Genomic DNA, 14,006 nt, shown 5'->3' with positions numbered 1-14,006 from the left:
GAAAGTGTTGATTATATTGCAGTCTATAGATACCTCTCGGATTTCATCAAAAATATCTCACACAATAACACAATTCTTGAGACAAAGTTTTATATTCCTTAATTACTGCATTGTGAAGCATCCATGGCTTTTGAACAGTGTTGTATAAATAACTCTCAATATAATAACTGCATTTAAAAGGTGACGTTGTATTCTTCTGTCCCAGAATTAATGCACTGCACATAAGAGTGTATGTATGAAAAAAACATTTATTTGTCAGCAACAAGTATCACAAATATATGAAAAAATATAGCATAAGAAATATATTAATTTAGTCAATAAATAGTCACACATATCAAAACAGCCTGTAAGAGTCATTCCTATTAGTAGTGCTTATGGGAGGACTCTCACCAGACTGACAACAGTACAGACACATGAGGTATTTCTATTTGTTTACAGACAAACAAACGTCTTGATGAATCCGTTTGCATTCTGAAAAGGCATGAGAGGCTCAAGAATAATCCACCGAGCCCACACAGACATGTTATCTACATTCACTGTTCAAAAAGAAACAAGTACTTGTTACGATTAGCACCTTCAAGTCTAGTGACTTCTTCCCATTTCCTCAGACTACTCTTGAAATAAACAAAAAAAATAGTAACGACATCAACATAAAAACATGAAAACAATCCCTGAGCGAACCTGTAAGACATGGGGCTTCTTTCGATGCTAACAAATAACCTGATTATCATGATCAAAGTTGAAGACGTGCCAGCAATTATATTGGAGGACTTCAACTTGATTTGTGTCACATTCAAATTTAAAAGGTTTTAAGTCAAGTATGGACCACCGTGTTAAAATACTAAAACAATCTAGGCATTGTCACAATCGTGGAATATCGGTAGCAACACAGGAACCAAAAGTTCCCGAGCCTTAATACTGGAAAGATCACCTCAGGGATCATACAGTCTTCATATAAATAAAACTGAGAACACAAGTCCGTCCATCTCAGCAGGAGGGCGAGGTAGTGATGGGGCTCTGCAGGAAGGAAAGAGGGCTGGCCGCCGTGTGGACGGGGAAGTTGAACACAGTGCTGCTCTTGCTGATGGCGGGGCTTCCTGCCGCCGAGGAACACGTGGAGGAGGCGAGCACTTGGGACTCGAACTGCAGGAGCTGCCCCATGAAGCTGAAGTTGGGCGAGATGATGCTGCGCCGCTGTTTGACGAACTCGAAGGCCTCTTCGAGTTTGACGCGGTTGGTGCGCATCAGATAAGCCAAACAGATGGTGGCGGAACGAGAGATCCCTGCTTGGCAGTGAACGAAGACGCGTCCACCTTTATTCCGTACAGAATCTGTGGGAAAGAAAAAGAGGAGTGTTAAAAGTTGCCCTTCAACCCAGAAGTAGTCTTCCACTATTGACGCATTCAATTGCAAATTATCCTAACGGAGGAAGCCGTCCCTTTAAGGAAACTGGAAAAGTTAACCCAGGCAGGGGTTCGAGTAAGAGTGGAAACACCCCCCTTGACGGGCTTGAATACACAATGGGGGGTTGCGGCACCCCTGCTAAGTGCACTGATCTGATAGGAGGGACACTACCTTTTGTTCGGGCTAAACAAAGGATGCAAAGCTTTTAGACGGAGCCAGTTGCCCCATGAAAAGATCAGATCATGGCCTTGTGTTATTTGAAAAGGGGGCACCTCTTTAAACAGGATGAGAGGATGATGTAAGCATTACAGCTGGTCGATTTGGAGGGAACTTTTGAAAAACTCGACTCGGAATGGGGGTTGTGTCCGCCTGCCTGCCAAAGCTCGTCATACGGTGACATCTGTTCCCTATTTCGAGGTGAAAAATGATACTCACCAATAAATTCAATGGCCTCGTTGAACCAGGAACTGATGTTGGCTTTGTGGTTGTCCTCAACAGGAATACTCTTGTACTGATAGTGGTCTTCAAAGTGGTTGGGGCAGTTGGAGGAGACGTTAATGAGGGCCGTGATTCCCAACATGTCCAGCATGTCTTTTCTGGAGGCGTGATAAGCGCTGCCTAAATATAGGAATGGCAAGATTTCTACAGGGCCACCCTGAGGAAATAAACAATGAAAGTTAGTGGACAAGTTCGCGCGTGAGGAGTCTTATTTACAGCACAGGTGCGCATTTTAAAAGACTCTTTACCTGGTCGTATAAAGGGGTTGTACAGGAGGAGGAATCGGCGGTGTTGGGACGGCAGCTGGAGCTCAGAGGTAAACTCAAGCCTTGAGGGGGAGCCGGCTTCGTACACATTTCAGGAAACTCAGAGGAAAACGTGTCAAACCCACCTGAAAATGGTTAAACAGAAGTTGTTATTTTAGTGTCAAGTTGACAACAGCTGAAGAAAACATTTGGTTGCACTTTTAAATAAACATGTACACATGCACTGCTGTTCTTACTTAGAGCTTTTGTCTTGTTTCTAGTCGAAATATCTTAAAGTTAAAAAAAAAAAAAAAAAACAAGCAGCATTTTCTTGACAAGTGAAAATTATTTTCTTGTTTTCAGAAAAAATAAGTCAAAATTAAGTGAGTTTTTCCTTAAAACAAGCAAAATTATCTGCCAGTGGGGTAAGCAAAATAATCTTATTTCAAACCAAAAATAAGATATATAATCTTGTTTTTAGCTTGAAATTGGATTATTTTGCTTGTTTTATGGAAAAACTTACTTATTTTTCTGAAAACAAGAAAATTTAAGAATTTTTAGATATTTTGACTAGAAACAAGACAAAAATACTAAGTAAGAACAGCATTTTTTGCAGTGCAAGCTCACCTAATGGTTAAACACTCTTAAAAATAAACCTTTAACAATCTTTTCAAATCCACAAAAGCCCCTTTAGATTATTAAAAAGTCTGTCCTATTAGGATAGTTAAAAAAAAAAAAAAACAGTTGATGGTCCCCATTGACTTCCACAATATAAAAAAAAATACAATGGAAGTCAATGGGGACCAACAACTATTTGATGACAAACAATATCTTCTTTTGTGTTCAGCAGAACAAAAACATTTAAGTTCAGAACAACTTGAGAGTGATTAAAACTGAAATTTTTCATTTTTGGGTGAACTGCCCCTTTAAGACCACCCATTTTTAAAGTAGGTAAAGAAGAAAATCTCGTACCTTTAAGAAGGAACACACTTGCTCCACATGGATTGCGACACAGAGCGTTCACAGCGAGCATTAAAGTCCCGTCTTTCTTCACTTCTCCCATCTCCACGCTGCGGTCATCCAGGAACACGACACTCTGGTATTCCCCGGACAGAAGCCTGTTCCTGGTGTCCTCGTTGGGCACGATGTGCTCGAGCCCCAGCCCCCCTCTGGCCCTCCGGCGCACAATAGTACTGAATCTCACATTACTGGAGCCCGAAATATGAGACGAGCTGAAGGAGAAGAACGAGCGGCAGTCCAGAACCAGGCAGTCCGGATCATCTCCCTCCAACAGATCCCGAAGCGAGGCCGAGTCGATGGTGGACACTTCCATGATGACCATAGTAGAGAATGATAGCTCAAAATACATACAGCGAGATAAACTTAAGGTCCTTTAATCGAGAGTTTGATCCAAAAAATAGTCCGTTGAATTAGAATTATTAAGTTTTCTCAACGGAAAACTCGCTTGTTCTGAAGTGAGCGGCGCAGAGCGACGGTTATATACTGACCCCGCGTCTTTCGCTCAGGAATGACGTCAGATGCCCCGCCTCTCTTGGCGCGTTGCCCGCGTAAATTCGCACGTACGTCAGGCCAACTTTATCTGATCCTGTCAGAGCGTGTCGACCTCTAACAAACCGAGAGGACGGTAATCTACCCCAGTTTCCGAGTTGTGTCACTGTTAGTAATGATTATTGATCGTGTTTTGTTGTTGTTTCGAAGGCGATTTGAGGGTTAAAATTGTTTCGCTCAGAAGTTGATCTTCGACCCATTTATCAGTCAGTTTGAGATTAATGTTGCTGTCTCGGCACTTTTTATCATTTATCGATGGTTTTGTATTAAATTGTGTTCCAGTTGGCTTTGGCTTTAACATAATGACATTATAAATAAATCAACTACACGTTTACAGGTTGAAACGGAAGGAGTTTTGAATATAAACAAAACTGGATAAATTTAAAGTGATAGTTCACTCAAAATTTTTTATTTTGTTATCATTTACTCACCCTCAAGTTGTTCCAAACCTGTATAAATTCCTTTGTTCTGCTGTACACAAAGAAAGATATTTGTATAAATGTTTGTAACCAAGCAGATCTCGGCCCCCATTGACTTCCATAGTATTTATTCTATTGTAGTCAATGGGGGTGAGATTTGCTTGGTTGCAAACATTCTTCCAAATATTTTCCTTTGTGTACAGCAGAACAAAGAAATTTATACAGGTTTGAGAGTGAGCAAATGCACTCTAAAAAATTGCTGGGTTAAAAACAACCAAAGTTGGGTTGAAAACGGACAAACCCAGTTGTTTTAACCCAACTATTGTTTAAAAATGACTATATGTCTGGCTTAAAATGAACCCAAAATAGGTTGAAAATAAAAAATCAGACGCAGAATTAATAAAGGAAACAATAATAATCAAAAGGTGAACATTTGTAAGCATTTTAGCACATTTTTGTTTAATTATTATTTTTTCAACATATTAATAAATGCTAATTTCCTTTGGGTTCATTTTAAGCAAGCGATACAGTATAATTTTTAAACAATAGTTGGGTTAAATAAAACTATCCAGCAGGTTGGTCAAACATTTAACCCAACTGCTGGGTTTGTCTATTTTCAACCCAACCAATTTGTTTTAGAGTGTGATGACAAAATTTTAATTTTTGAGTGAACTAACACTTTAATGCTGTGTATATATATATATATATATATATTATGAAATGAATATGCACACAAGGATACAAAATATAAGCTATGCTGGTATTCACACAAAACCAACATCAGTGATGAAAAATGTTTGAGATCATATTGAGATCTCAGATTAGATGTGTCTCTGGTGTAAACATGACAAAGAATTCTAATCTAACTCATTTTATCTTGTTATTTTTCTTTAGGCATATACTATATGCAGGCTAGTAACTCACCATGTACATTTATCCAACAACAGTTGCCAAAAATGAAGGAATGTTTAGCAATATTTTTTCCATGACATTATTGTTATAATTTAAACTATTATTAAAACTTTCCTCTTCAGATAAATAACAAGATAATTAGTGAACCTACTCATAAAAGTTTATACGTTGTTTTTATTGTACAGGAGTACATCGTGTGCAATGCCGCGAGAGCAAAGGGAAACCATAAAAGTTAATCACTGTATAGAAACTTGAGGTCTGGTAAATTTCCATTGAAAAACAAACCAGGCTTGGGTATATGATGTGCATGTGAGATCTATATTATTCCACATGTTTTGACCTAAAAGTCAAAGGTGTACATGATAATGTTTTTTTACAGTGCCTACTTCCATTGCAGAATCACATATATATATATATATTTTTTTTTTTCTGTAATGTTTTTCTGGTTTACCTGCGACTATACATTCATCACAACAGTGGAACAGAAAGTGAAAATGTGTTGTATGGGATTGTAATGCAGCTTTTGTTTAATGGAACAAATTTTGACTGTTTCCATGCAAATCAAATACTTGTTTAAAAATGTAAAAATAATTTATTCATTGCAGCTATGTTATTTCATATGAAAACAAACATTATTCATGTAGTTTACATAAGTTTTTTTTTCTTCTTTTTTCTTCCAGCTGGGGAAACTGCCCACAGATGTTTTGTGATCCTTCTAGAAATATAATTAGTTAATATTTTATTTTAATGTGACAGTCTCTGTAATTTACATGAAGCAAAATGACATATGTAGGTCATGACGTCAGAACTGCATTTCTGAAACTTGAGTCAGGACTCATGGAGGATTGCTCTCCAAATCATTTCTGGTGCTGGCGGACAGAAAAAAAATAGTAAGTAACAATTTTACTGTAAAAAAACACAGATGAGTCAGTCAACAGAAAAATGCAAACCACAGGTTGAGACTGGTGCCCAGAAGAACACTGTGTACTACTGCATGTACGAGAGTCATACTAACATGTTCTGATATGTGCATTAAACACTTATTTGCAAAAATACATGTAAGGCTGAAAATTATAAAAGTACATTCCAAAAATCTTACTTTGACTTTTAAGAATGGCCACAAAAAGACAGGATGGTGAATTGATCAAATATAAACATGAAGCACAAATCTTGTGCAACAAATCATTGAAAACATACATTTCAGTGATTAATCACACTTGCATGTTCTGCTTGTTCAAAAGGGAAGTGAAAGAGTGTGATGAACGAGGCATTTCCTTGGTGTAGCAAATATATGTAATGTCATCACATTTACGGACAGAGCTCTGCCTCTGAGCACCATGGGAAAATACTCTGCATGTCCATTTGCTCTTTTCCATGAATCGTTAATAGTCATTTTTGCAAATTCTCTATGTCTGGCAGCTGAAATTTTTTGAATGTGCCCAGATATGACATAGTGAAACACTGCATGAGTGCTCATTCAAACACTAACACTAGGTTATGTTTAAAAATATAAGAATGATGTAAAATCATTATTGGACAAAGATATATAAAAAAAACCAATATGAATTCCAGGTTTAGAAAAAAATCATGGAAATGTCAAATATACACACATACATATTAGTTCTATCAAATCGATTAATCACATCTAACATTAAAGTATATAAATATATAATGCATCTCTATATATATGTACACACACACACATTTACGTTAGATGTGATTAATTGATTTGACAGCACTAATATATTTATATATACACAAACTTTTATGATAAATGTATATATTCTGTCAAATCGATTAATTGCATCTCAACATAAAAGTTTGTAAATATGTTATATACATGTTCATAACCAAACTTTTATATTAGATGTGATTAATCGCATTTAACATAAAAGTTTGTGTGTGTGTGTGTGTGTATATATACACACACACACAAACATGTTAGATGCAATTAATCACATCTAATTAATTAATTGCGATTAATCACATTTAACAAAAGTTTTTGTGTTAAATGTGAGTCAGTCACTTGTTAAATGTGATTAATCGCAATTAACTGATTTGACAGCACTATTTATATATACACAAACTTTTTTGCTAAATGTATATTTTAGTTCTGTCAAACTGATTAATCGCATCTAACTTAAAAGTTCTTAAATATATGTGTATGTATGTGTATATATGTGTATATATATATATATATATATATATATATATATATATATATACATACACAAAAACTTAAGTTAGATGTGATTAATCAATTTGACAGTACTAAATATATATGTATATACACACAAACTTATGTTAGATGTTATTTATCACAATCGATTTGACAGCACTAATATATTCATATACACAAACATGTTAAATGTATATATTCTGTCAAATTGCTTAATCACATCTAACATAAGTTTGTATGTATACACAAATTTTGTTAGATGTGATTAATCGCAATTAATTGATTTTACAGCACACATATATATATATATATATATATATATATATATACACACAAACTTTTATGTTAGATGTGATTAATTTGACAGAACTAATATATATAGCCTACAAACGTTTATATTGATGTTATTAATCGCGATTAATCACAATTAATTGATTTGAGAGCACTAATATATTTATATATACACAAACTTTTATATTAAATTTATATTTTAGTTCTGTCAAATCGATTAATCACATCTAACATAAAAATTTGTAAATATATGTGTGTGTGTTTAAAACACAAGGTATAGAAATAGAACACTTATTTATTTCCAATAATTCCACTTTCATGTGTAATGTTGGATTAACCCTAACCTTAAAATTAGTCAATCTGTTCCCATTCTGAAATATATGATTTCTTCTTTTTGAGCCACTGCTGTTGATTCACTCCTATTGTGTCACAACTAATCATGACCTTCTATAATCCTGCAAATGCATATATTTTCTGACCTCATTTGTTAAATCACTTGTTTTGTACACGTGGCAATATAAACTCATGAGGTGAAGAACAGTTAAGCAAAATTCCAGAAGGTTTATTCAGATCTACGTGTTTCTTTCTGTTGTTGTTGTTGTTGAAGCAGTTTTGACTGTTGGAACACAAGCGGAAGCAAAAGCAGCGAGATGAACTCCGGATCAGTGTTTCCAGGAGTAACGCCTCAAAGTTTGCGCACCACAACTTATTTCTTACCCGGAAACAGAATCATGCCTTTCGCTGCATCCCGACCAATAGGATTGTGCAAAGCGTCCTAAGCGGATGTCACATCCGGTCTGAACAGCCGGCAGGATTGAAGGAAGAATCTGGAGTAGACAGTAGTGTCGTTTATTTGAAAACACTTTAAGAGTGCAGTTTAATCTAACACACGTGATTCTGCAGTCACAATGACTTTCGATGTGCGCAGGTGAGTAGAGGTTTGCCGGCTTGTGTTTTTCCTCTAATGCATGAATCAAACACGTCCACCGTAGACGCAATGATAGTGTTTCAAAACCTCACGAGTGTTCTTCTAAACGAGCGTTCGAAACGCGTCTGTGCTGCATTGAATGCTGTCTGGATAGGGAGCGCACGAGATTTTTAAGACACAGCCAGTGGTTCCATGAAGACTGCTCTGTTTTGACACTTATGAACAAAACTGTCATTTATCACTTGATTCAGGTGCAGTTGAAAAGCTTTAAGTTGTAGAAGTATGTGTGTAAATATTTAGCACTATCCTAAGCACATTAAAGTTCATTTCTAAGCTAAATTCATGCCAGTTTTCCACTAGACATAACATTTATAAACCAATAATGGTCCTTACTGTTCATACTCACTGTATGGTTATGCAAATATAAAACAGGACACACAACATCTGAAAATGACTTTCATACCATCATTCATACCATTCTTCTGCCTCATCCAAACCACAGAACGGACTATGAAAGATTATTATACACACAGAATTAAGAGAAAACATTTTTGTAGATTAGGGTGCGTACGGTGCAACTGACCTTTACTATGACTTAATTCTTAGTAGTTTTAATGTAAATGTTGTCCATGACAAAGATTTGTGGGTTTTTTTGGTGCTTGAGTTATAAAGGACAACACACACACAAAAAAGATTGGGATTTTTTGGCTTGCCAAAGCTGCATTTATTTGACCAAAATACAATAAAAATGGTAATATTGTGAAATATTATTACAATTTAAATCAGCTGTTTTCTATGTGAATATATAGTAAAATGTAATTTATTTCTGTGATCAAAGCTGAATTTTCAGCACCATTACTCCAGTCTTCAGTGTCAGATGATCATAATTTGCTACTTAATATTATGATTTTTTTGCTGGATTTACTGTAAATTTTGATCAATTTCATGCATCTTTGCGGAAGAAAAGTATAAAAATAGCGCTGTCAAAATGATTAAATGCATCTAACATTAAAGTTTATATATATATATATATATATATTTTTTTTTTTTATATATATATATATATATATAATATGCATGCATTCATACATAAACACATGTATTATACATGTTTTATGTTACATGCAATTAATTGATTTGACAGCGCTAAAAAAAAAAAATCTTACTAAGCCCAAATTTTTGAAAAGTCATCCAAGTTAAATTTATCTGTAATTGTTAGGGATGCGCAATATATTGGCCACTATCTCAGTATCTACCGATATATGTTCATTGTTATCGTTATCGGCCTGATTAAGAAAATTTGTCCAACATATTAAAGCTGATCAATAATGGATTATTTCCTTCAGCTGAGACACTTTTCAGATTCACACTGTTCACCATGATGATTTTGAATCCCTGGAAATATGATTGAAAATCACTTCAAAAAGGAAAATGTCAACATGTGTAGTGCAAGTCTGTCATATAAGATACATAATATTATAATGAGAACATTATAATCGTGTGCTCGGGACATGGATTTTAATGGTGAAACTTATGTTTTGTAATCAGGCTCTCAAAAATTATATAAAAATTTGGATTTAGATTTATCGGCCAATATATCGGTTATCGGCTTTTAATTATAAATAATTATTGGTATCGGCCAAAATGATATCACATATTTAAACTTGACTTAAAGTCAAGATATGAGGAAAAATCTGAATTAAATCAGTTTTATTCAATGACTAGTTTAATATGGCCTTTCTGTCAGAAGATGTAATGTAATCCAAATGGTTTTCATTTTGCATTATTAATGTGTAATAATGTGTAACTTATTAGTCGTATGTTCCCCAAATGCAGTAACAGAAGTAAATATACAAACAGTCCATCATCATAATGATCTAGTTTCTCTTGAGACTGTAATATGACTGTAGACAGATTCTGTGTTTCCCGTCTTTGTTTGCTCTGGACGTTCTGAGGCTGGTAAAGTTTCAACCTATTTCTTTAAGCTATTTAAGCAGTTGTAATTTCAACCTTGTAACATCCAGTGTTTTGTCTTTGGCTGGCTTTCAACAGAGTCACACAGAGCATGTGCAGATGTAGGACTGCGGGTGTTGTAATATTGCATGATAATACTTAAATTGGTCACTGACGAATAAGTGTAAAATCACTATTGAGATATAATTTTTAAGTTTTATTAAGTGTTAACAATGAGATTGTATTTTTTATAATCAATTAACACTGATTTTTTTTAATTTATCATAAGATTTGTCACCAAAAAAGACATTTGGTTTAACCAAAATTTCATTTTTACCGAATGACGATATTTTCAATCAATGCTAACAGGCTGATATCTAACAAAAGGACAATCAAACATTTTATATTTAGTACAAGTTTTTAAAAGATTACAACATTTTCCATGTTTTATAGCGGTTGCACCGAATGACCTGATGTTTCAGGACATGCGTATGATCAAGAGAAAACATGAATTTATCAAATAGTTAAGAGAGAGTTAGTTACTTTGCTTCATGACCATGTGGTCCTTTACAGGTGTCTGAATGATGTCACTTCCTGTCACATGATATTGACCACATGACTTGATCCAAAATAGTCTCTTTATATCGGTTACTCCGAATGACATCAATGAAATTAATTTTTCCAGACATTATTTCTCATAACAAAGCAACGACTTCTACACATGAATTTAACACCATTTTGCAATATGTTGAAATATGATGTTATAAAATCATGCCAGAATAAAAAATGTATACATTTATTACATTTTAAGATATTTTAATCACAACTGAAATTGGCTTTTGAGGGTTAAACTGAATGACCTTTTGACACTTCAAAATCTTTAAAATACATTTTTATGTAGCAAAATATAATTAAAACCTTTTGGATTCAATAAAAGATGTACTACCTTACATACTTTGGATGTCATATCTTTGTTTTTATTATTGTTAAGGCCTTTGGACAAAAAGTCATGTGTCACGTCATTGACCCAAATATCGGTTGCTCAGGCGACAACAAAGCCTTGTTTCCTTGTTTACAATCACGCTTCCTTTTAGCTCATCTGTTGACTTATCTGATTCCCCAATGAAAGTGACAAACAAGCCTGAAATAAAACATCACTTCCTCTTCAGAAAGACGCAGAGAATGGTGGTGTTTGCCTGAGAATAGACTCGTAAAGCTCCTGCGGTGTGACACACAATATACCACAGGTCATTTCAGTCAGCTGACCTCGATAAAATCTGTAAAATAATCGACAGCGCATTTGATAATTGTTTGATCGTAATACAGATGGAGTCAAGATTGAATCTAAACATTGGACACTGTAGATTCAGAGTCTTCTTAAGCAACATTTGTGCAGTGTTGTACGATAAACACATGGCTGTGTTGCTGTGGTTCAGTCTTGTGCCTGTTTTTGACTCTGACGTATTGCCTCTCAGAGCAGCTGTGGGTGTTTGTTGCTGTTGTAACGCAGGAAATATGAAATATCTGGCAGATATATCCGAGCAGTGAACTCCTCCACAGCCTGAGGGAACGTGTAAATGTTTCGGCTGTTATGCAATGTGCTGAAAAGCGTGCGTTTGGCCTAATCCTCACTTGTGTGTGTGTGCTGAAAGTCTTTGAACTCTACTGAGAACCAGAGGTAATCCAGCTGAGGAAATCCAAGATGCAAAACATGCTTTTCCAGCCGAGTGCATGTTTTTCTTGCACACACAAGTCGAGAGATAAATAATATGGTACTGTATGTAAACTGAAAGGGTTTCCAAATAAAGACACTTTAACATCCATATAACCTTTCAATCAAACAAAAGGTTGAAAAACGTTCTTTAGATGACTAAAATGTTCTTCACACTAAGAAAGAAATGGTTCTTTTGAGAACTGTTCACTGAAAGTTTGGCCAAAAAGTCAAAATAAAATGTCAAGAATAAACTCATTAATTTGAGAATAAAGTCGTTATGTTTAGAGAAAAAACAAAATTTCAAGAAAAAAGTCGAAATAAAATGTTGAGAATAAACGCATTTCAATCAGTGTCATGTTCGTTGTACTGATAGAAGACATGACAGAGTTGGATCACTTAATCACAAAACTTAACATGGCTTAATGCATTAACAGTGATATTAAAAGATCAAATTGTGTACACAACTTGTTAATAAACCATACTATGTGCAGATAAGCATGATGACTTCAAGCTATAGGCTGGAAGAGTGTGTATAGACATTTTTCAATATAGGCCTATTTCTTTTTGTGTAGCCTGTAAGCCTGCTTATGTGGCTAGATATAGACTTTTTTTTCTCAATTTAATGAGTTTTCTCGAAACATAACGTTATTCTTATAATTTAATGAGTTGATTTTGACTTTTCTCTAGAAATGTAATTCGTTTTTTCTTGACATTTTATTTAGACTCAAAATTGAATGAGTTTCTTGAAACATAACGACTTTATTCTCAATTTAATGAGTTGATTTTCAACATTGACTTTTTTTATAGAAATTTCATGATTTTTTTTCCTCAAAACAACAAATTTATTCTCAAATTAATAAGTTTATTCTCAACATTTTATTTCAACTTTTTTCTCAATTTAATGAGTTTTCTCGAAACGACTTTATTCTTAAAATTTAATTAGTTGATTTTCAACATTTTATTTAGACTTTCTTGAAATTTAATGTTTCTTGAAACAACGACTTTATTCTCAAAATTGAACAAGTTTATTCTCAACATTTTATTTTGACTTTTTTTCTCAATTTAATGAGTTTTCTCGAAACATAACGTTATTCTTATAATTTAATGAGTTGATTTTGACTTTTCTCTAGAAATGTAATGCGTTTTTTCTTGATATTTTATTTACTCTATTTAATGAGTTTCTTGAAACATAACGACTTTATTCTCAATTTAATGAGTTGATTTTCAACATTGACTTTTTTTATAGAAATTTCATGATTTTTTTTCCTCAAAACAACAAATTTATTCTCAAATTAATAAGTTTATTCTCAACATTTTATTTCAACTTTTTTCTCAATTTAATGAGTTTTCTCGAAACGACTTTATTCTTAAAATTTAATTAGTTGATTTTCAACATTTTATTTAGACTTTCTTGAAATTTAATGTTTCTTGAAACAACGACTTTATTCTCAAAATTGAACAAGTTTATTCTCAACATTTTATTTTGACTTTTTTTCTCAATTTAATGAGTTTTCTCGAAACATAACGTTATTCTTATAAGTTAATGAGTTGATTTTGACTTTTCTCTAGAAATGTAATGCGTTTTTTCTTGATATTTTATTTAGACTCTTTTTAATGAGTTTCTTGAAACATAACGACTTTATTCTCAATTTAATGAGTTGATTTTCAACATTTTGCCTTTTTATAGAAATTAAATTTTTTTTTTCTCAAAACAAATTTATTCTCAACATTTTATTTCGACTTTTTTTCTCAATTTAATGAGTTTTCTCGAAATGACTATTCTTAAAATTTAATTAGTTGATTTTCAACATTTTATTTAGACTTTCTTGAAATTTAATGTTTCTTGAAACAACGACTTTATTCTCAAAATTGAACAAGTTTATTCTCAACATTT

General features: G+C 33.8%; 2 protein-coding genes across 3 annotated transcripts in view; one reads left to right on the top strand and one right to left on the bottom strand.

Annotated features, from left to right (window-relative positions):
* Positions 1–232: 232 nt before the first annotated feature.
* Positions 233–3,629, bottom strand: dusp1 (dual specificity phosphatase 1). The gene is made up of 4 exons (XM_067384774.1): positions 3,120–3,629; positions 2,151–2,293; positions 1,840–2,059; positions 233–1,331 (listed from the first exon to the last, which is right to left on the bottom strand). The coding sequence occupies exons 1-4, from the start codon at positions 3,514–3,516 to the stop codon at positions 988–990; spliced, it is 1,104 nt and encodes a 367-aa protein (XP_067240875.1). The 5' UTR covers positions 3,517–3,629; the 3' UTR covers positions 233–987.
* Positions 3,630–5,326: 1,697 nt separating this feature from the next.
* ergic1 (endoplasmic reticulum-golgi intermediate compartment 1) overlaps positions 5,327–14,006 on the top strand; it is a 32,258-nt gene continuing 23,578 nt past the window's right edge. Inside the window, exon 1 of one of the 2 annotated variants that reach the window (XM_067384793.1) lies at positions 5,327–5,937. Coding sequence is in view for 1 of the 2 variants with exons in the window: in XM_067384785.1 (XP_067240886.1) it covers positions 8,426–8,445 (20 nt within the window). In the remaining variant the exon portion in view is untranslated. Of the gene's footprint in view, positions 5,938–7,697; positions 8,446–14,006 lie in introns of those variants that run through there. The other variant, XM_067384785.1, reaches the window with a different exon arrangement.

This window comes from Chanodichthys erythropterus, chromosome 1 (assembly GCF_024489055.1).
Source record: "Chanodichthys erythropterus isolate Z2021 chromosome 1, ASM2448905v1, whole genome shotgun sequence".
Taxonomy (NCBI): domain Eukaryota; kingdom Metazoa; phylum Chordata; class Actinopteri; order Cypriniformes; family Xenocyprididae; genus Chanodichthys; species Chanodichthys erythropterus.
This window is presented reverse-complemented; position numbering and strand designations above follow the sequence as displayed.

Coding starts and splice junctions, on each gene's coding strand:
- dusp1 (XM_067384774.1), bottom strand. CDS start 3,516: ATGTATTTTGAGCTATCATTCTCTACTATGGTCATCATGGAAGTGTCC. Junction 2,060..2,150: donor CAACCCCTTTATACGACCAG/GTAAAGAGTCTT, acceptor TTATTTCCTCAG/GGTGGCCCTGTAGAAATCTT. Junction 1,332..1,839: donor CGAGGCCATTGAATTTATTG/GTGAGTATCATT, acceptor TCTTTCCCACAG/ATTCTGTACGGAATAAAGGT.